The sequence below is a fragment of the Festucalex cinctus genome, chromosome 9 (genome assembly GCF_051991245.1).
Source record: "Festucalex cinctus isolate MCC-2025b chromosome 9, RoL_Fcin_1.0, whole genome shotgun sequence".
Taxonomy (NCBI): Eukaryota; Metazoa; Chordata; class Actinopteri; order Syngnathiformes; family Syngnathidae; genus Festucalex; species Festucalex cinctus.
The window spans coordinates 413,830-437,167 of record NC_135419.1 but is presented as its reverse complement, the minus strand read 5'-3'; the positions used below and the strand labels follow the sequence as shown (position 1 = coordinate 437,167).

The 23,338-nt window shown below is 42.0% G+C and overlaps 1 protein-coding gene across 1 annotated transcript in view; it reads right to left on the bottom strand.

Annotated features, from left to right (window-relative positions):
• ppargc1b (peroxisome proliferator-activated receptor gamma, coactivator 1 beta) overlaps positions 1–22,108 on the bottom strand; it is a 52,555-nt gene extending 30,447 nt beyond the window's left edge. Inside the window, exon 1 of the mRNA XM_077531845.1 lies at positions 21,969–22,108. Within this exon, the coding sequence (XP_077387971.1) occupies positions 21,969–22,049 (81 nt within the window). The 5' untranslated portion in view covers positions 22,050–22,108. The remainder of the gene's footprint in view (positions 1–21,968) is intronic.
• Between the last annotated feature and the right edge of the window lie 1,230 nt (positions 22,109–23,338).

Below are 23,338 nucleotides of genomic sequence, written 5' to 3'. Positions count from 1 at the left end.
GAGCCGTCTGGGTGATGCTAAATTGCAAAGTTTTGAATCTGCCACAGCATTGTTGGCGGAGTATAAAGCCAAATTTGATTGCTAATAAAACTACAAGGAAAATTCAGCCCCTGAATCCAGTTTCACAGAGCGTAAATTTTGCTACTCGAGTATCTTGAGTTGAAAAAAACAAAAAAAAACTCTCAAGAAGCCTAAAAAGACAAAAAGTCAGCCATTTTGGTTTAAAACAGTCAAAAGTGAGCTGTAACGTGAGCAGATGTGCACTTGGGATGTGCCGTCCATAAAAAGACGAAAGGAGATGTCCACTTTCAATTGGAATGAAATTGCTCATTAGCATTAAATTGAAGATTGTACCCCCAGAGGAACAAACCAGCAGAGCTCGTCATTAAAATGTAGTCCTTCATTCGTGTCTCGCTAGATGACCAAATTCAATTTGGCTTTTATTATTATTATGGGGTCCTTTTATAATTAAATCCAACAATAGATTCCTTCAAACAACACATTGCGTTGTCACATCCAAGTAGCCGGTTTCTTGCTACTATGAATTACTGAACAGTTCAACCAATCTATAAATAAAGACTGAAGTGTGGTGGCTTCTTCCGACGTGCCTCGTTGGGGTTCTTCATACGCCAGTCCGAGGGAGGAAGCACACTGTATTTATAGCTGCACTGTTTCCATGACACTCATCCTCACACCGGCCCGCAGGCTGCGTTCCCGACCTCCCGAGGGCAGCAACAGTGGAATCAAATAATACTGTAGTAATAGCTGATCGACTAAATTCTCGCTTATGGCTCGTGCATTAGCATACAATTTGGATAGCTATGTTGGCCACCCAAGCTAATATTTAGCCGTGTCTGTGATTAAACGTAATGAAAAAGATATAATAAACGGAAGAAAAAAGACATTTCATGGCACATTTCACTGCTTGACATTAGCAACCAAAGTCATTTTGCCATTCAAGTTAGCTGTGTAGCTAACAAACAAACAAACAATTGTGACCACTGTGCCACAGAACACTTCACAAATAATGTTTCTTTGTGTCTGTTTATGCCCAGAATGCATAATGACAAGCACAACAATTTAAATGCTTTTCCAATACATAACAGAAGGTACAATGAATGTGTGCATCTACAGTAGCGTGTACCTTTTGTCATTCATACACGAGGGTAATAGCTAAACAGGCCCAAATTTCACAAGTACGTCGCTCTCTACATGGTAGGGCTCATTTGAGGATGCAGGATTTCTTTTCTTTTTTTCTCCACGATGCCACGATGAAGACAAATCACAGATCTGAATGAGAGATAATTGATAGTGTCATTGTGTGTGCGTGTGAGTGCGCGTTTGCGTGCACGTGTGATTGTGCAATCCTCCGTCTCCACGGAGATGCAGCAGGCCAGGGAAGCAGCCAACATGGCAAATGCCTGCGCATTGCAAACGCGTGTGTGCGTGCATGCGTGTTTGTGTGTGCGCGTGTGGTGAAATTAGCTCGCAAGAGCAAACGCCGCATGAATACGAGCTATTTTGATTTGACATCATACCTTCCCTCATTTTCACGCTTTTCACTGTCGACAGCAGACTGTCCTTTGACATTACAATAGAACATATTTGAAAACCTTTTCATGTTTTATGGTGAGCCATCAAATTTGGTCGATGAGGAAATGTCCAGTTGAGCCTCAAATGGGACACTTGCAACCAAAACGGACAACTTCCTGCGTCCTTTCAAGCATGGCATACAAATGCCAAGTCAAACTGGCTGTGGGGGCTGATTTGTTTCTGATTCGGTTGGGCACAACTGAGCCTAAATTGTCTTCTGATAAAGGGACACCTTCCTAATTTCCAGCGATGGATTCGTCAGACTTTTGAGAGGATCGACTCATGATAGACATTCACATTCATTTATTAATGAATTTTCATTGGGCACAGTTGAGCCAACTGAACCTACAATGGGCACTTGAAACAAAAACATGCCAACTTCTCGTACCTTTTTGGGCAAGGCTTCATGAGAATTTCTTTCTTTGTGGTGTGTCTATTCACAGTAAGCATGACGACCATATTGCTAGTTAAGTACAGTGCCATTAAAGAGCTTCCAAAATATCTTATTGTCCACCTTTATTTCACGGTTTTTTGAGTACGATCGCAGAGTGAGCTAATCACACCACTCTCCTTTGACTGGTAACATATCATTTTCACTTGTGCGTGACAAAAGTCGTCATGTACGAGACAAGCGGTGACGGCTGAAGGTCTCCACTTCATTGACACATACAGTGATTGCTCATGAATGGACTCTGCAACTCCTCAACTGAAGCAACTTTTGCACCCTTTTGTGTCGTTCGAGCACCTTTGATCCAGTTTCACCACACCAGCACTTTGTCCTCGAAGAAAACACACACACGCGCACACGCACTCAAGAGAAACATTTTGTTGTTAGCCAACAAGTGCAGCAGGCTAACTGACTTGCTGGTGAAAGGCTAACATGAGTTCAAGCCAGGTGAAATCACATTCTGATGAACGTATGTCACATTTTAAAGCCAAAGAAGGCGAATGCTAGCTCTACTAATGCTAACCTGGAGCTATTGGGTTCATTGTTAGCCTACAATATGAGTGACTTATTAAGCACAGTGGCTAAAAAGTCATTTAAATCAGTTTACTACATAAATGTCTTCTAACAAAGCCATAGGACCCAGATTTGCAATCTGTAATCCCTTAATTTTTAAAATTAAAATAATTAAAATAATCGTGACTTGCAGCTCTATTCTAAAGCACGCCATAAACTGGTTTATACCGTCGTTGAAGTTTCTGAGGTGGCTAACCAATAGCATTAGTGCCATTGAGTTATGTTACCTGCTTTTCAAGGCGTGACTGCAGAACTGAGAAACTTGTCCCAGGTTAAAGTGGATTCAAAGATAATTGTACCCGTGCCTAAGACAGAGAAAGTCATACCTTTAAGCTAGGCGACGAGCCAAAAATAACAAAACTCAAGGGGATGTGTTAGCTGCATCTCGCAAGGTCAGATTCAAGATAAAATTGCGGTTGCCTCAAAGACCGCATGCCTGTGATGTCGTCTATTTTTGCTGGCGGGCTAACATAGAATGGACTTTAGCAATTAGCACACGCGCTTAACACGTACACGCACACATACATACACCCGGCTATTAATACGTCCACAAGTGTGAGCACATGCAGACCCGTCCATCCATCACTGTCACAGTCACACAGAAGATCTTAACACCACAGCAAACAGCAAAAGGTTCGACGTGTCATTCAGCCTCAATGATGCCATGTGACCCCGAAAGAATGCCCTGATGAGAACTTCAACAAAATGACCCTCAAAAATTAAGACTTAGCAATACTAAATAGGCATGACTGTCGTGGGGAAAAAAAAAAAAAAACTACACCAAAAAAGAGTCATGAAAATGTAGGATATATTAGAATCTATGAAGTCATCCATTTTTGGATCAAAGCTGACATTTTGGGGTCAAATGAATATTTCTTTCCTTCAAAGACTTGTCCGAGCCAGCTTCAAGTCAAGTCAAGTCAAGTCATTATATTTAGAGCACTTCCACATAGTAGCATGAAATTTGGTAGACATGATTTTCATGACGAGACCCACAAAAAAGTTTTGATAATTTCCAAAAATTCGTAAATTCGTTACAAGTGGACATTTTCAGGTACATTTTGTAATTTCCAAAGTTCCTTCAAAAACAAAATAATCCAAGAGGTTTTGTCCAATTACGACCAAATTTCAACCCCACAGAATAAACGCAATTAAGGACAACACAATATTGTTTGTTGAGTTTGGCTCAGCATCAAAGCCACAACTCGAACAACTCGACTTCACAAGGTCAGCTGAGGTTGTCGCGGAATATGAGCATGTGTGAGCCTGTCTAAGTGCGGATATAGGTCACATCCACACAGTAAATTCTGTGACTCTATTTAGAGTGGGACCAAACAGACTCCCTTTTAGTGGAATATTTACACTTGGAAGAGAGTAAAATAAAGAATTGCAAAAAAGAAAGAAATAAAAGTCACTCCAGGGTTGAGGAACGAACTTATGACCTTCAGCTTGGGAGACAGTCGATCTACTCCCTGAGCCACGCAGGTCCTGCTGTGTGTTTCGTATATCGCTCCTGTAAGCTGAAATCTTCCTAACTCCAAGAGACCAAAAAACACTTCTTCTTTTTTTTTGGGGAGATAAGCTAACAGTAGGAGGGGCATAGAGCTCAAGTGGTAGTGTGGCAGTCTCCCAAGCTGAAGGTCGTGAGTTCGTTCCTCAACCCTTGAGTGACTTTTTGTTTTCTCAATTCCTTATTTTACTCTTCCGAGTGTAAATATTAACCTACTCTAAAACTGAGTCTATTTGGTCCCACTCTAAATGAAGTCAAACTTACTCTAAATAGAGTCTAATTTACTCGATAAAATTTACTGGGCATGCAGGCTAATGTTAAACTTGACGTGCGCTTAACATGTTTACCGTTTGTTTACCATCAGTTTCATGTTCCTGTTTCACAGTTCGCGACACAAAAAGAATTAACGAAAAAAAACAACTCATTATCAAACATCAACCCAACACATGGATTATTAACACACCCAATCATTCATACACGCGCACGCGCACGCACACATACAATAAATATATAGAGACCCATATGAAGCAACCAATAAGCCAACTCTGGACCTGCACCACCTGTGAGTTCCCCACCGAGCCACATTTCAGCAGCATGTCACACGCAAGGACAACAAACACGCACGCGCGCACGCAACACAAGCGCAACGTCAAACATACAGGAAGTATTTGGAGGTGGGAGCTAATGCATCATTACACAAACACAAATACACACAGGAAGGAGGCCAGAGTCATCAACATCTCCGTCCTTGAGGTGGAAGGGATGCCATGCTGATGCGCACGCACGCACGCATACAGTATACTCACAAAATGGCGGTGACATTATTGGAGAAGCACGTGTGCATGTTAGCCACTCAAATTCTCCTCAACTTCCTGACATTTCTCACAGATATGAACAACGACGGCAAACATTTGCGCCCTTTTCAACCTGAGACCCCTTCTAGGAACGCTTCATCATCCTGTCGCAGTTGCAGGCTGACTCTTACACATAGCACAAAAGCACAATGTGGAAAATTGCAGGAAAAAAAAAAAAAAAAAGTCCATTTAGGTAATATTAATTTGGTAGACATTTCCAACATTGGTTATTTAAATACAAAAAGAAAACGTCTGGAGAAGTCACAAAGGAAGTCAGGCATGATGCGTCCATGATGAGTGACCATTTTATGGTCAATTTTATGGAGGAAAAGCTTGATGAAAACCACCGAAATGTTTTATGCTACAATGACTAAGATGCCTTTACACTGAAAAATCTTACTTAAAAACAAAACAAAAAAAAACATATTTCTATTTCTTGTATGAGGGCAATTAGAAGTTCATTAGCCTTTACTTTGGAGTAAATAGCAGCCATAAAAACTTCTATGAGAGCATTTTTAAAAGCATCTGACATCATCCGAAGTGAGGAACAGAGCCAATCATAAAAAAAAGAAAAAAGAAAAAAGATGGATGCGTTCAAGTCGGACTCTCAGTTAGCCTGACGCCAGAAGATAACGGCGGATAAGTGGCTTAACGGACGACGCTCGGAATTAGTCCAGTGCGACCAGTTGAGTCTTATTTTCGCGCTCGTTGAAGTTCCACAGTGACACCTGAGAAAATCCTTTGGCTGCTTTCAACACAACTGGAACAGTCATTAGATGCGTTTAAAATCTTGAATTCACACTTTGTATATCGGGTTGAAAATGAAGAACTTTAGTGTTGGAGATGATGCATTAAAAAGTAACGCCCAATTCACACTGACTGCGGAAATGACGCGGTGCGTTTTCCGCACGGCTTCTGCGAGGACCGCAATTCACACCGCGTGCGTTGCGTGTCTGAAAATCCGAAAACCACAAAATCACGTGCGGTTCACGCTGCAAAGTTGAGTTCACGCGATAACAACCGTGTAAAAAAAAAAAAAAAAAAAAAGAGTCTTATTTGAAAACAATCGCCACGCTTGCCCGTTGTCACATCGATATGCTTTATGGACATTATTTCTGGGATTTCTACCATGGCTACGTTTTGTGTTTAAATTGTGTTATTTTGTCATGTCTAATTTATTCTGAGCTGATGACTCATGTCATGCTATATGTAGCTAGCTAGCTTCCCTCCCAAAAATACGAGTTTGCAATATATCAAAGTGATCAAATTTGGGGAAATGTGTTCCGAAAAACAAACTGAAAAGGTCATGAATTTGGAAAATGTGCCCAAAAGTGGTTACATTTTATAGAAGGATAAAAAAGGATCAGTGTTTATAATTTAGGAAACTATGTTCCCAAAGGAAGCAAAAGTTCTCCTTGCATGCAGTTCAAATTGACATGCAGTCGTTGTGTGTGTTTGTATTCAGCTTTTCATTTGATTCAATCACAACAATGGAACGTCCAGCTGATGCAAATGTTGATGCATTTAGGAAAAGAACAAAGGAACAAGAGAAGGAGGCAAGGATCCGGACACGAAAACACCAAAAGAAAAAGTGATGAATCAGCAAAACAAAATCCAGAAAGGTGGGAAGATTATTTGAGATGACCACAATCTCACACACGCACACGCGCACACGCTCCGCAAATGAAAGTGTGCGTGCGTGTGTTCATACTTGAGTGCACGTGACGCACATGTAGCTGCAGCTAGCAACTCCATATTAGGCATCAACGCACACACACGAGGGCAGAGAGACATTGAATGCGACCTTCGACCTCCTCTTAGTTTATCTGCACAAATTGCAGGATCTCGCCGGCATCTACAAAAGAGCAGCGAGCGTGTGTGCGTGTCCGTCCGTCTCGTACTCTTTGAACTTCCTCAACATTCTGAAAAACACATATTGTGTTTCGGCAGCCATTTTGTCATATTCGTGAAACCAAATATGTCCATCAAATGTTTGCCACTTTTACATTTCTGCTACTCCCAATATTTTCCCCCGAGGAAATGAAGAGAATTACGAAGTGAAGATGGACAGTCAATGGTGAGCCTGAAGCCAAAGAAAAATGCAAAACCCACAGCAGAGATTTAGCATAATTAATAGTTGGGTTCTTTTTAGGCGTCTTTGCTGCGAGTAGAAAGTCATTAGTGGATTTATGAGCATTATAGGAACTTTACTATAAGCATAAACATCCATTACTGGTGAGCATGAGTGGGGGAGAAGTACGCTGCACTTCGATTAATCGGCCCACTGACTGATTTATAGGATGTGGGGAAATCAACACTTTTTGTCAGCAACTCTTTCACCTGGCTGGCGACGGCCTTAAGCATCCAGAGTGTAAATTTCCAGTGCGCTCAAATGTGTTTGTGTATTTGTTAGCGTGGAGGACACGTTTCCGCAAACATTCGTCATTGAAGCAAAGCAAAGAGCTCCAATTAGCGTGTGGGACGAAAACACATCCACACGCTCTGCCTTGATTGACAGCACCTCATAATATCACATATACATATCTCAAAAGTACATTTCCATTTAAAAATAGATTCACAAACACCTCCAGGTTGGCATCAAGTATGTCGGTACTGTTAAGATGACGGACGGCACAAGTCTTATTAATGTGTCTGAAATATCATTCGAGCGTGGTTGCGTTGGTAGCAGTACAAATGCAGTTTGATGATGAAAGGTGGTTAGCAATGCACTACATTTACTCAAAATTGTTAAATGAACGCACTTAATTGCACTCACGATTATTACTGCATTTAATTTGATTTTATTAATTAAAAACCCAATGTTAACATGTTCATTTACATTCAAATAAAAGGAACTTTAACTTAAGGGTCCCAAATCATACTGATGCGCATATTACCAGCCTCTTGAAATAATTGCCCAAGTCTTTGTTTTTTTTGCAGAAATCATCTCCTCAAATGTTTCAATTTTTTGTGTTTCCTGAACAATCTGAAAAAATGACTTGGGTGATTATTTTAGGAAAGCGTCAATATGAATGATATGAATGTATTAGTCAGGAAAATAATATATAATATATATATATTGTAAGCTTTTGGAGTGCATGACGTGTCTTTTCTAGCAGGGTGCAGCCTTGGGGTTGAATGTGTCGTTCTTAAAGTGCTAATCGGGCGAGTTGAATCATGACAACTGCGGGATCGCTAACGGTTGCAAAAGGCTCGCTGGAGGCCAGATGAACCAGAGCGCACTTCAGCCTGCACTGCAGTGGAGGACGAGGAAGAGGACGAGGACGAGGACGAGGACGAGGAAGAGGACGAGGATGAGGATGAGGAGGCTGCGCAGGGCTCTTCTTCACCCTAAAAGGTCCATCAAGAGCACTCCCACCTTTCACTAATTAGCCTCGCTTCAGTCACAGGAGACGGCGAGGCCATAAATGGAACATTTCTCAAGCCCGAATGTCTCCCGCTTTGCTCTTTTTTCCTGAAGCTTAGCTTAGCTTAGCGTATAGCATGACAACACCAAATGAAAACTGGAGATTTTGACCTTGGAAGGCAGTCAGAGTTACACACAGGATAGCAGAAGCACAAAATATTTCAAGTCTTGTTTCATATTGTCATTTTTCACTCAGCTACCTTCCAGACTTAACCGGAATATGTAAAAAGCCGCTGTATAATCATTATATAATTTACCATAGAAACATATTGCAAAATCGTATGGTGAGCTTTAATTCCGCCTCAATGTCAATATTACTGGTATGATTGGCAAAATATGAGCATATCTTCTTGTCTACTTCACTATTCCAGCTGATAATATCAGTTTCATCGGTATCATCAAAGTGTGAACAAATCGCAATATTATTGGTATGATTGGCAAAATATCAAATATGTTATCATATGTCGCATTGCCCATTTCCATGCTTAATCGTAATTTTATTGGTATCATCAAAATCTCGCAATACTGTTGTGAGTTAGTGTGCGATTCTCACCTAAAATTGCAATATTATTGCTATAATTGGAAAAATGTCTCTAGAACTTATTGCGTGTTATAAATACGGTATTGTTATGAGTTATTGCACTATTCCCACACCTCATCATTTTATCGATATCGCAAAAATATCCTGATCGTATTGCAACTTATTGTTATTCCCACCACGAATCGTAGTCGGTATTGTCTAAATATTGCAGCATCATTACTCTGAATGCATTAATTCCTCTAAAACATGCCATAAAGTGGCTTTCCCCAAAAACATCCTGCTCACCTGCACACTTCTGCTTTTGTCTACTTTCTCCTTTTTTGTGAGTCACGTGCCTACTCCTGAAAAAAAATCCTGCAGGATAGTGGATAAGCTATCAGCGTGAGAACGCCGGTTGGGCACTTGACGTTCAGCATCGACTTGTGTGTGCTTTATTCACTGATGCCACTGTACGGACGGCCAATGTGAATTATACAAGCAAGTAAACAAACAGAAGACAAGTGGAAAGATACACACACAAAAAAGTGTTGAGCAGGTCAGAACAAGCAGGAAAGTGTTGAACAATGAAATAAAGGTGTGTTTTTACGTGGGTGCGTGTGAGAGACTTGAGCTCACCCTGCAAAGACAACACGCCGCATGCCAAGCGTGAGGAAGCGTGAGCGAGACACACATTAGCTTGACGCTAATGATCAAACGCCAAACGGGGTAACTTAGTAACTTCGCCATGTTAATTATTGCACACGTACAGTAGAAGAACCTTTGCCTTATCGCAGATTTTCAAAGGGTCCTCAAAGTCAAGCTCAAACTCAAGTTATGTTCAGTGAAAAAAGAAGAAAGAAAAAAAAATCTGAATTGAATCAAAAATCATTGGGATATACAGTAGACGCTGCTGAGATTGCATCAAATATCGGCGTCTGACTGTAGTCAATCTGATGTCTGATGTTTTTTTCCCCTCGTTATTCCAAAAAATGGAATTGCAGAGGAACCTCTTCTTAAGTGCCAAAATTGTAACCAAAGTCATCGGGAATAACAGACTAGCAAAGTAGCACAAAACTAATTCTAAAGTCTACAAAAGCATTTCATCTGGAAATTCAAGAAAATGCGTCTAATTGGAAGACCCTTCATCATGCAACGAGATTAAACACACTGCCAACACAATAAAGGACTTCATTGGGGGGGGAAGTGGAAGCTCAGAAAGTGGCCAAGTCAATCACCGGATCTTAACTCAATAGAACATGCATTTCACCTCCTGAAGAGGAGAAAACCCCAGAAACAAACTAGAACTGCAGTAAAGGCCTGGAAAAGCATTTGAAATGAAACTGCAACACTTGTAAAAATAGACAGATTTCAAAATATAATCCCTCGTCAGACGTGCGGGGGGAACTCGAGCGCCCTCTATTGACGAGCCACCCGCCACTGCCAAAAAGTCACATTGAAAAATAATTGATTGCACCAAAACAATACTTGCGACACCTGACACAAAAGCTCCGAACATACCCGATGATGTTTCGGCATCCAGCAGGAGGACACAAACACTCAGTTGACAAGAATTTGGCAGGTTCCCCAAACTGGATTGCATCAGCGTGGCCGGCGGCATTCCTGCTGTCAGACGCACGCTCGCCTCGGCCGTCGGCCGCGGGGAAACAAACGACAAACTCCATGTGGGCGTGTCACGACTGACGCGACAACACTACAACTACTACCAGTACTGCTACTACGACTAGACACGGACAAAAGTATATACTTGTCATTGGCATTCAAAGGACAAACAAAAGCACTTGATGACATTAAATTAGCAAGTTTGACACTGTGTATTATTTAGTGCCATCTGGTGGTGAACTAACAGAATGCAAGGTGCACTATGGTGCCGCAGAGATCGCACTTCGCAAGCCTCGTGAAGCAGCAAGCGAGCAGGCCGGCGAGCAGCGCAGCAGCTCGCGGAATCAGCCAGCAAGAGAGCTTGCTGGAGTGGCTAAAGGCTGCTTTATACGTGTGCGCCGGTTCGCTCGTGGCGCACACGTCCGTCTCCAATTCTTGTTCGCCGTAGATGGCGGGTCATAACGTCGCTCGTGATTGGTCCGTTTTCTGCCCCCGGATAGTTTCAGTCAAGGCAACTGTGTTTGTAAGGCCAGGAGGTGCGTATGGATTCATTGCCCGCCCATTGAGATCACCTTTGTGTGGATGTGTGTGATGAGAAAAACAAAGTAACAAAGAAACTACGTTTGATCAGCACTGAGCTTTGGCGAGTTACGGCCGACAGTAACATGATGAGCCAACTCTCCCCCGGCTTTGTTCTTTGTTCCGGAAACGAAAAACGACTTCCTGAATTGGCCATAAAATGCAGAAGAATCTCCACTCTGTGGCGTGCTAGCCAATAGCAGCTGTAGCGACACCCCCACTTGAGGTGAAACTGCAGCAGTTTTGTGATGCGTTTTGCAAGTATGAAGGCAAACGCACGATTGCTGAATCGTCTCTGCCGTAGCCTGACGCAGAAGTATAACGAGGCCTTAAGAAGAGCGGCTCGCAAGAACAAGCTGAAGCGGCTAACAAGAGCGGTTAGCGGGAGAAGCTAACAAAAGCTAGCGGCAGCAAAGCAGAGGGAGACAAGCGCTCGAACGTTGCTTCTGACACTAGCTGCAAGCGCCACTAGAGGCGATGTTGGCAGACTTCTTCTCCTTCGGGTATGGAGGTGAAACATGTCAGCCACCTGTAAGGCGTGACACCACCTACGTAATATAATTAGCGATTACTCCACCTACAATTATATCAAAAAGAAATGATGTGATACAACATGTTTTTTTGGCATATTATTGAAATTAATAGTGTTTTTTTTTTTTATGAATTAATTTCTAGGTTCACCACTAGAGGGCACCAAATACTCCACGCTGTCACTTTAATCCTGACTAGTCAAGTCACGTCTGGCAAATCAGTTGTTGTCGTCAAGCAAATAATTCAACACACCTCCATCAGGTAACATGCTTCCAGCACAATGTATGTGTGGCAGTAAACGTGCACGTGAAAGCGTCACACGGCGGCGGCAAGCAGAGAGGAGCGCCATGCCGCTGCAGCAACTGTGGTCACGCAAGCTCGAGCGGGCCTTTGGGAAGTAGGTCAATGAGCGAGCGAGGCACAGGAAAGCTGAAAGATAGTGAGAAGAAGAAGAGAAAGAGAACAGCAAGTGACCCTTGAAACGTGTCGCCAGACGGCCAACAAATGAGCGCAAAAATGAGCTCTTTTGAAAGAGTGCTTCATTCAGACATTACAGCAAGATATCAAACTTTGCCATCATGATCTGCCCACACACAATGACAAAAATGCAAACGTCTTGCAATATTACATCATTCGGTTATCTGGTATATAGGAGCTTCAAAAATGTTAGCAATGAAACAAAGTCTTTAGGATGAGTTTGTCTCTGTGGAAATCGGCAAGGGACCCCAAAATGCAAACATACTTTTGCTCATCGCTTCCTGAGACTTTTAAAATAGCCGCTTTGAACACATGAATGCATTTTTTCATGCATGGCTTCTTGAGACTTTTTTTTTTTTTTATTTCAAGTTGCTAAAACACAATAGTCAACACAAGTCTGCCTTGGAAGGATCTTTGGAAAGGACCAAAATGCCCCTAAAATGGGCATTTGGAACCAAAATGGCAGACGACCTTTTTCCGGGCATGAATTCTTGAAACACAAAGACACAAAATAGTGATTTGTTTGACTTGGACGGACCACATAAAACGCTTCTCATTGCACATCCTCGCAGGTACTTAACATGTCTCCACATAAACATGCACACTATAAACTTTCCATCATTATGCTTTGCTCCCTGACGCGTTTATGCTCATGAATACACACTTTAATGTCATCACACATTATTCACTAGGGGGAATAAATCCGTGTTATTACATTTGGGCGTCATTAAGGATCGTCACAACGATGCTTCTGTGTGTGTGCGCGTCCATTAGTTCTGAGCCAATCAACCACCACTGACGGATATCGACTCAGCTGCGACGCACTGAGACTAATTTGGATCTTGTGCTCGAAAAGATGCAGGTCTGCCATTTTCCCTTAGTGATATGAGATTTGGCAGGCAATAGGCATTGTCTATCACGAGTAGAGCCCCCAAAATATGTCGCAATTCATGAAAATACGTGGGAAGTCAGCCATTTTGGATGTAAGGGTCTATTTCGACCATTCATGTCATGAATGTCTTTCTTTCAGTCAGCTGCACTCAGTAACGTGAAACTGGTCAGCATGTTTGTCATGAGTAGACCAACAAAAAGGATCAAGAACCAAAACCTGGAAAGATGACGAAAATGTTCTTCATAACCTGAACTGTTCGGAATAACTCAAGGTTGCACTTTATATAGCTTTGTCTTCAATAAAGTATGTAACAAATATGAGTCCATCACTTCTCCTCTTCTGCTGAGTCTGGTCTGCAGTATGTCGCACAGCGCTGCAGCCCAGTGACCTTTGGCCTGCTTTCGGAAAGCAGGCCGGCCAAGGCTTAGCCGGCGCACTGCTGCCATTTGTTAGTCGTGGTGGCTAATTGCGACGCCGGCACCGCTCAACTGATTTGTATGAAGTCGCGCTGGGGTCATGCTCAACGAACGCTAATATCAGCAGATGAATGGTCAGAGTTCACGGTGTCATAAACTGCAGTCTTGAAGCAGGATGTAAATGTTGGAAGTATCGCTGGAGCTCTCCTGTGGAGTTTTGGGAATGATCTCCCAAATGCTGATTTTTGTGCTTTATTTTTATTTTTTTTTCTTCTCTTGTTTTATTCATTTAAGTCTAACTTTCATAAAAGTTGTTTTTCATGTTTCGTGTTATAATAATTGATAATCTGCGTTAATTTATTTATTTTATTTTTCATTTAATCAAAAAACTGTTTCCTTTTCATTTCAAATTATTTTTTGGTTTCATTTTATTCCCATTTATTTTGCGTTCTTTGTTTTTATTTTACTTTATATTATTTTTTATTTTATGGTTCTAATTTCTTTTGTTTCTATTTCATTTTTAAATGATTTCTTTATTTATGATATATTATTATTATTATTATTTAATTATTATAAGTTAGTTAGTTATCTATTGTTCTATTTCTTATAATTGTTTAATTTTCTTTTTAACATTTTGAATTTCTTCCATTTATATTTTTAACTTTATTTTATTTGTATGTGTATTGTATTTTTATACATTTTTTTCTTTTGTTATGTATTTTCATTTTTATATGTTATGCTTATTTTCTTTTATTTTGCTTCATTTGAATTTCTAATCTTATTTTTATTAAGTTTATTTTTTTTCATTTCATTCATTTATTTTTACTCACATTTATTTTGTTCTTGTTTATTTAATTTTCATTTCCATGTATTTTTATTTCATGTTTTTATTTAATAGATTTTTAATTTCAAGTTTTTCGTTGTTATTGTATTTAAAAATATTGTTTCATTTTTTTATTCTTATTCAATATTGTTTTTCTTTATTGTGCTTTGTAAACTAATTTATTTCATGTACTTATCTGTTCATTTATTTATTTGTCTATTTATTTGTTACATAACTTCATATCTGTTTCATTGTGTACTGTTTACAGGTCAACTCCAGGTCAAAAAATCTAAGCATGCACAAAAAATTCTTGCTCTAATCAAAGTGGACGCAAATGTCCTTTTCTCACCTTTTCCTGTCATTTGTATTCATTAGAATTGTCATATTGACAGTGTCCCGCACATACACGCACACGCACACGCACGCACGCACGCACGTCAGGTAATTTCGAATGGCAGCCAGGCGGTTAAAGGTAAAGTGGATGCGGTGTTAGCCGAGGGCGGTGAAGGGAAGCATCAGGGAGGCCTGCTGCGAGCCTCCATGCTGGCTGTCCTATTTCTTTGGAAGCCGATTTATCACCGCGACCTCCACCAGGGAAATGTCTTTTTTTTTAACACACACGCAACGCAGACTTGACAAAGGCTGATTGCACGAGTCCGACACAGCAAAATCAAGCTTACGTTCAAAACAACTCAATGTTACGTTTCATTGGCAGCTTCCAAAATCGCTGGGCGATAAAATGATGGAGATCATTTTAAGGTTGACACACGTACACAACGAGTTCATATTAAAAAAAAATAAAATTTCCTCAGAGGCCATTAGAGAGGTGTTACTAAGCACAAATGTGATATTTAAACAAATCAGACATTTTAAATGAAAACAGTTTTGTTTTTTGTTTTTTTTAACTGTCAGAAGAAGAAGCACCAAACCAAATCCGATCTGGATCTGATCAAGATTTAGCAACAGTGTAAAATGAACATGGAAAATGACATTTAACCCTCTTCTGACACATCTCATGATATCATCTTGCAATTAGGATGGCAGTCATCATCATCGCTTCTATTTCTATGAAGTGCGTTTGATTGCCGATGACGTTTCTCTTCGTCTGCTGTGCTTAAAGTGTCCCTTATTGCTACTGCTGCTAATAATTGGATTGTCCCTGCAGCTGTATTACGGCTTAAAACCTCCCCGGTGTCTCCCACTTAGGGCAGACCACTCACTTCATCGCTCGTGTTCATTTTCACTGCAATAACAATAAAAGAAGGGAAGAAAAAAAGACGTGTGACTGCTGCAGGCAATAAACAGTGCTACTCTTGCTCGTTCTCTCTCTCTCTTGACATGATGCCAGTGTTTTGACTGGCGCTCGCCCTGATGTGGCCAACAAGCAAATCACATCACAAAAGACAGCAACACTCACAAATTTGTGAACGGAAAGTTGTTGCGTATGTAAGCAGAAGTTCCGCCTCCGCATCCTCGACTGTCCAATTACAAATCTAATAGCACGCGCTTTAGTTCATTGATAGATACTATATTATAATGTTAAGTGATGTCTTTATTTAAACTTGCTAATTGGTGATCGTGATTTGCTCAAAAATTGCACACGCTAACATGCATAAAGCCACAAATATAAAAACACAAACACACAAACATAACCCGCACACATGCACACAAACACTGATTTGCACAAGTTGAATGTATATGCACCAGTTTGTTGTTTCCACCGGAGGTAATCCACAAGCGGGATTATTGAGTGTGATTAAGACTTGGGGATCTACGAGGTTAGGGGGATTAAAGGGGGCGTGGGCGGGTTATGTCACTCTGTCAAGTTAGCAACCTGCTGCTAAGGCGCATGCAGGAAGGACTGCTAAAGAGTCACATAGAGCAGCACTGTCTGTCGTCATGGTAACGGCACACGCGTGTCAGGTAGCAGCACAGGCAACAAACGCAGGCCAACAATGTAAAAATTGTGTCCTGAAAATCCAACTTCACTGTTCTTCTTGCAACTATTTTCACTTGAAATTGTTTTTTAAGTGCAAAAATTAGAACTTGTCCAACAACTTGTATGTGTGCTAAAAACAACTATGAACATTTGAGTTGGCGGATGGCTTAAGTTACATGCGTATGTAAACCAATGACGCTATCACGCTAAGCTAATTGACGTTCTGACGTCGTACATTTCTTTTAATTAGCCAAACAACTGGACAACATTTTAGTTTGTTTATTTTTAATCCGTGTGTGCTGTCAAGTTGCCGCGGGAGTGACGTCATGCATGCAGCCGACAAATTCACACGCCCCTCACCACCCCCCGCTCTGCGATTGGCTGGAGGGGTAAACAACTGTCTGTCCACAGAAACATCCCGCTGTTGATCAAACAAACAAAATGGCAAAATATAGGCTGCGGGTTTAGGAAAAAATCACCACTGCACATTAACAGAAGCCCAGAGGTGTAGAAGGAGTTCATGGGTACACATCCTGTATTTATATAGTGCATTTTCCTGAGTGAAAACGGTATACCGTGCCTTTAAGCTAACAGTTAAAACAAGTGAACATGATTGATGGCTAACTAAACTGAAAGTTTAAACTAAAATCTGCCAAAGTTGTTGGCTAACTAACCCTGAAGGTGTAAACTCAGAGCTGTTAATATGGCATTAACAGATAAAACAATAAATACCCAAATCTGATCAGTTTACACTAGTTAGTTCACACTAAGCTAACAGCTAAAACTATGACCTCTGAGTTATCAGCTAACTGAATGTAAACGCATAAACCCGACCCACGAACCAGCTAAAGCAGGTATGCCGGTGTTTGCGGTAGAGGACGTTGATTTCACATCAGAGTTGGTTCAAGGTTGCAATATTCGCTAAACATTCACCAACAGTTTGAATGTTTTTTTCTGAAGAATTTTTTGTTGGTTGTTGTTGCTCTTTCATTGCTTTGTTGTGAGTATGCCTGTGATGTCTTTGATGATGACCAACAAAGACACAAAGGAACGTCTTCTCTCAGAAAAAAAGGCAAGATGGACAAATAAGCTTGAACGTTGGCTCAACTGTGGGAGTCGGTGTGCGTAGCTACGTACAAATGTGTTAAGCTAGCAGTTAATGCAATGAAGTCCGTTGCGTGTCACCGCTGGTTCACATGCTAGCCAACCCGCTTTCATTATTGAAACAAAAAACAATGATGGCCAAGTTGTAGCCGCTTGTTCAGTCATTACCTGTGTGGGTTAGCCATTAACTGCTGATGGATGATGTCACAACGGCCACTAAACTGCTTTTAGCACTCCTCGTCGAGTCGTTCGTTTATAGTCATAACACAATAGTGACGGTTTCTTTATCTGTGTATATGTGCGTGTGCGTGTGTACATATGGGCTTTCAAGGACGCAGGTATAAAATGGAGAAAAGGTGAAAGGAAATTTCCATTGCCCATTGGACACACACGCACACGCAGGTGCCAGCATGCTTTGTCGCTGTGGCAACCAGGTGCAATGGGCAGGTACGGACTGGCGTGTGCAGTGTCAGCAAGCACTTGTTTATTATATACACACACAAACACACAAGGAGGTTGAGTGGTCTTGCATTACTCTACCTGACAAAGCACTTTTGTTATTTTTAGGCTTTGCCTCATCAAAAGAAAGCTTCATTGATATGTACTGTGTGTGTGTGTGTGTATTCATGACAGACGTGCAAATTTCAAGGACAAATTTGTAAACAGACAAAATGACCCTCAAATGGCCACTCCAAACCAAAATGGCCGACTTCCTGTGTCTTTTCAGGCAAGGCTTAAGACTTTTTATGTGGATCTCCTCATGATAGACAGGTGTGACTTCCTATCACTAAATGAAACGGTCTTCATGTTGTGCAATTTCCAAAGCCGAACATTTGCACCACCGAGGAATAATTGCTGAAGGAACACAACTTTATTATCCCCAAACGCGAAAGAGAAGCTGAGTAAGCACCTTGATGAATTATTGAGCGCAAACACGATGCTCTCCTTTGGGGAGGGTGTGCATCCGAGCCGGATTTCGGATTTTGAGCGAGACTATTCCCATCACACAGGTCGAAGGTTAGCAGCTCTGAAAGGGATTTGCAATACAGTAGCTTCTTTCGCATAGTGATAAAGAAAAATAATGCATCCAAATGAATTTTCTTGCTAAAATGTCAGCCATGACACATTACGCTAACCATCACCCCCCAACCTGATCATAACCCTCTTATCCGAACGAGAACGACATCTCAACTGAGTAATGCCAAAAATTGAAATGGATCATTTATCTTAGGACCCAAACTAACTTCTCAAAGTGTAATGCCAAAATTAAATATACTGAACTGAAACAATTTGTGTTCATTAAGAAGCCCCTTCCATTGCAACTTGCAAATACTGTAGTACACCAGAATTCTGATTATTATAGACTCTGTGACTTTAAGCTGCAGTAACATTTTAGTGGTGACTCGGTCACCCGCACCTGCAGCATCCGGATAAATGTGCTCGGTGAGGGACTGACATTTGAGATGGTCACATGATACGCACACACAGGTTATATTGCTGACTCACAGTGCGTGGGAGTGCAGGGGGGCTCCATTAAAATGACTTTAAGCTTTATTAACTTTTCCATTTGCGACTTGTGCTTTGAGAGTTTGCAAATGAAGGTTGCGCAGCGCTTGATTGGTCGTCTTAAAAAGCACAAGTCGTTTGTCGCCATCGGCTAACCAAAGTTTTCCAATTATTCCAACCTCCAACTGTGTTTTTTTTTTTTCCTTCTAATCTGCAGCTAGTCATTTAATGTTCATTTAATGGTGGCAAGTTTGAATTACAAGTAACCTTAAAATGTCTTCATGGACAGGAAGCAACTCTGTGTGACTCTGCAAGGTGATGCTTAGCATGAATAATAGGCGAGAGGATGGAACCATCGCATGAATTAAAGGACGAATATTCCTCCATTTTGCTGCGGGCTATTTTTGACTGAGTGGATTATTTACTGGCCATGTATGAGTTGTGTGATTCTTGATCTTGAAAGTGTCAAGATAACTTGACGTGTTTGGAATTTGCGCTATATAAATGCCATTGACTTGACTCCTGTGTTTTTTCTAGGTTTGTCACATCCATCAATTAATCTGATGAGAGGGATTGATGGACTCAGCACCATCTTAGAAACTGATTCAGTTTGTGGTTCGCTCAATGTTCTCATAGCAGATGTTTGCAAATGTCTGCATTTGATTCAAAACAAAAGATAATCAGTATGCTTTAAGGAAGAACTAGAGAAATCAGAGAATAGTAATTAGCATTGAGAGGTTGAAATCTCAGGATGCCTCTAAACAATTAGCTGTCAATTAATTTGATATTTGATTAGATGTCAATTAAAATTAGGGACACACTGTAAGAAAAACTTGTAACAAGTAAGTTCGTACACGAGTTGCACAGCTACAACTGATATCTGGGAACTCCGTGCACAAACTGGCTAACGGTTAGCCGCTAACCCGAGTTTACATCATCCCAGCTGACTCCCACTTCACTCACCATGCCAGACCCGACATTTTAAAAAGCCACACACGTTGTAAGTCACAGATATAAGGATGTAGAATGCGAGGAAGGTAGACAAAAATCATATCTGAACCTCACATGCATAGTTTGTGTTGGTAATGCAAAATCAATTTCACTTTACTGCGTTTTTTCACTGTTTGTGGGAGGGGGCCTATCTGGACTGTACTTGGTTGTTTAATGTCACACATTTCACACATAACCAGACAAAACTATTCATAGACAAACATTTGTCAGTTTTCCATGTTATAAATCCCCCCTCACGAAACCTCTAATGCTGCGACAAACGCCACTGAAGATGGACACACAAAAACAGCATGTGAATGTGCAACAGGGGAAATGACAGCCAGCCAGCCCAGAGAGAGAGAGAGAGAGAAGAGGAAGAGTCACATGCTGGAGGGAAAACGAGGAGGAGGACGAGGAGGAGGCGCGCCAGCGTCGACGTCACGTTAACGCCTCCCTTCCTGCCTCCCTCCTCCACTACGACTCACATGACTGCAGCAGCTCGGTTCTGTAACACATCACGAGGAGTAGTATTACAAGGGAGGGCGAGCAACATAGAAACCAAGTGGCAGAGAGGGAGAGAGAGTAGCATTTAATAACCTAGAGTAAATATTAACGCAAAAGATAAGATTCAAAGCAGACACTTGTTATTCCAGTAATTCCGACACATGCACACAAGTATTCACACTTGACATCCCTTTTAAGGCCTGCTGCAACGTTCCATGCATGTCGACCTCATTTGGAAGTTGACACATGCACTGCTCGCGCATGCGAGTGGAACAACGTGGCCACAAGGCCTGAATATTAAGAGCAAGGTCACACTATATAAATCAATGTGCATGGGGGATTAAATGTTGAATTTTGCAATGTCACAATCTAAAGGTTAATACAGTGTTATATATAGAGCACTGCATGCACACACTTAACCTGCTTCAAGTGCCAATCTGCCTGAACACATGATGCAGTCACCAAAGTCACACAGCAGTGATGCAGCGGATCTATCAGGGTGCATCCTGAAGAAGGAGGAGATGGATGAGATGGAGGTGGGGAGGCACAGAGGGGGTCTAAGTAAGCATGTTTGTGCGTGCTTGGGAATCGCGGCATCCATCCAGGAGCAAAATGAAGGATTAGAGCCTTGATCCCCAGCCGCTCTGTCCTGTCATACGCCACCCGCTGCAGGAGCTTGGTTCGAAAAACACCACATTTGCGATTGACTTCGCCTTCTCTTCACACCATCGCACGTTTCTGCGCAATCGTGACATCCAAACGGCAGAGGATGGCCTCCCAAACACATCGGCGCACAGAATGATGCCATCAGGGGCTGGATTTGTGTGCCACGTCTCATCTTGGGAAAGTTGCGCTTGGTCGCAAGGTGCACAAACGCATCTTGACAATCCGCTTAAAAGGTGCTTTTGTTACGGCAGAGAAGCAGTACACACGCATATATAGGCAGGATATAGCACGAATCGAAACAAACGCCACTCACACGTTTTGTAACAAGCTATTACGCACTCTCCAAAAAACAGCGCCAACTTCCACCATAAACGCCAAATGTTTTCTCGCCAGAGAAGCGGAAAACTCCCTCGTGCACCGTCAACGCAAAAGCTTAATCGTCTTAATGCAACGACAAAGATGCAATCAAATATGAAAAGATATATCGGCCGCGTGTATTGTGATGACTTCGAGTGACGCTAAAAAGTCCTTCCGGGGGGGTATGTCAGCGTGGTCCCCCCCGGGGATCGGTGCACGTGTTGGCGGTGGCACCACGTGTCCACGCCGGGTTACACTGACAGCTAACTTCCCCCGTGAAGAATGCGTCCAAAAGTTTCCAAAGTGCGGCTCCGCAGTGGCCCGGCTGCAGCGGGGGGGCCTCGGCGTCCACGCGCGCACCCCCACCGCGTACAAGCACACAAGTATCCGCCACGGATCCTCCGTACGGATGACGATGCTGACATGTCCTCCTCCACGTGAACGCCGCAAATCAAGCCGCGGCGGAGCACTGAGCCGGCGAGCTGCTGCTGACAAGCCGGCGAAGGGCTTCCTCAAGCCGGCCTCTCGCCTCTCGCCTCTCCGAGTCGCGCTGGTGGTGATGGCGCAAGTGGAGACGAGCCAAGACGAAGACGGAACAAGCCAAGCCAAGTCCCTCACGCACACCGCCGGGGGTCTTACCTGGCTGTCGGGGTTCTCTGTCAGGTAATTGAAGACGAAGGACGAGAGTTCCTCATCTAATAGTGGAGCGCAGTCCGCCATCTTCTAGTGAATGAGGCGCCGCGCAGCCAGACGGCAGAGTAATACAAGGAAAGGTGCAGTGACGCCTGCGGCCTGCGGGGGGCGCGTCTGTTTACACAAGGATCACGCTCATTGGCACACACACACACTTACATATAAACACTGTCGATATATCAGTAACAGTAACGAGACTAGCCCAAATAAAAACAAACCCCTAAGACACTAATTAAATGGAGTATCCATTTGTATTATTATTTGACCGACAAATGAAAAATTTAAAACGTTTGTGAGCAACCTGGTGAAAAGTGATGTATTTTATTTTAGGAGTCCCAACACCCGTTGACAAAAAGTCACTCAGTGGAACCAACTGGAATTCCGCTGATCGACGCCAAATTGGATGGATATGTCGGCCATGGCAGGATGCTTGAAGAAGTTTGACGTACCAAATGAAGAAGTCAGCCAATTTTGTTTGGACTTTGAAGCAGCCCAATTAAGGTTCATGCAAATTTGACATTTTAACCCTGTTGCAATTTTCAAGCGAGCCACTTGAAAAGTAGTCTTCAAAAGGGATCTACAATATTACACGTCTCACACATGTGCTACATGTGGATGTCGGAATGGGTCGCTAGTAAATGGCACGCATGGATTCTTTACTGCGTTGTGCTCCTAATAGAAGACCAAAAAAAAAAAAAACACTCCCAAAGAGACTTGTGTGATTAAGGGCTATATAAATAAACTTGACTTAACTTGACTTTTTCCGATCGTGTGGTTCTAGCCAGCTCCGCTCCTTCCCCGTTTCTCATTCCTCTAAATGTGAATCATCAATTTGTTGATCACGTTTTTCAGTAGACATGCCTCAACCAACACTGTGGAATGTGTTTTTTATTATCTGGATGAACCAGCTGACGTCTAACTTTTGTCTTTCTATCTGCGTTCAATGTAAGGTATCGCCACCTACTGGACCGGAGAGTAACATTAGCCACAACAAACAAAGGATTGTTTCATAATAATACTATTTTTTGAGTACTCCCCCTCCCTTATTATCTGTCGTATTCACGGCAAACTAATTTAATGACAATGCTGGACAGGCTTCGACGTGCTCAGTCAAGCATGAGCAAGCAATTCAAAACAAATAACTTGTACTTCCACTAGCGAGAGATAATTCACAGTCAAGGAAGTTCTCGTATTGCAGCGATTGTCTCCGATTATCTTCTCACTAACTTTGGTTTTTCCTTGGCTGAGGTCGAATGAGTCGCGTGTGTCTAACACAAAAGGTTAACACTTTGAGACAGGTGACGGCCACAGTGGAG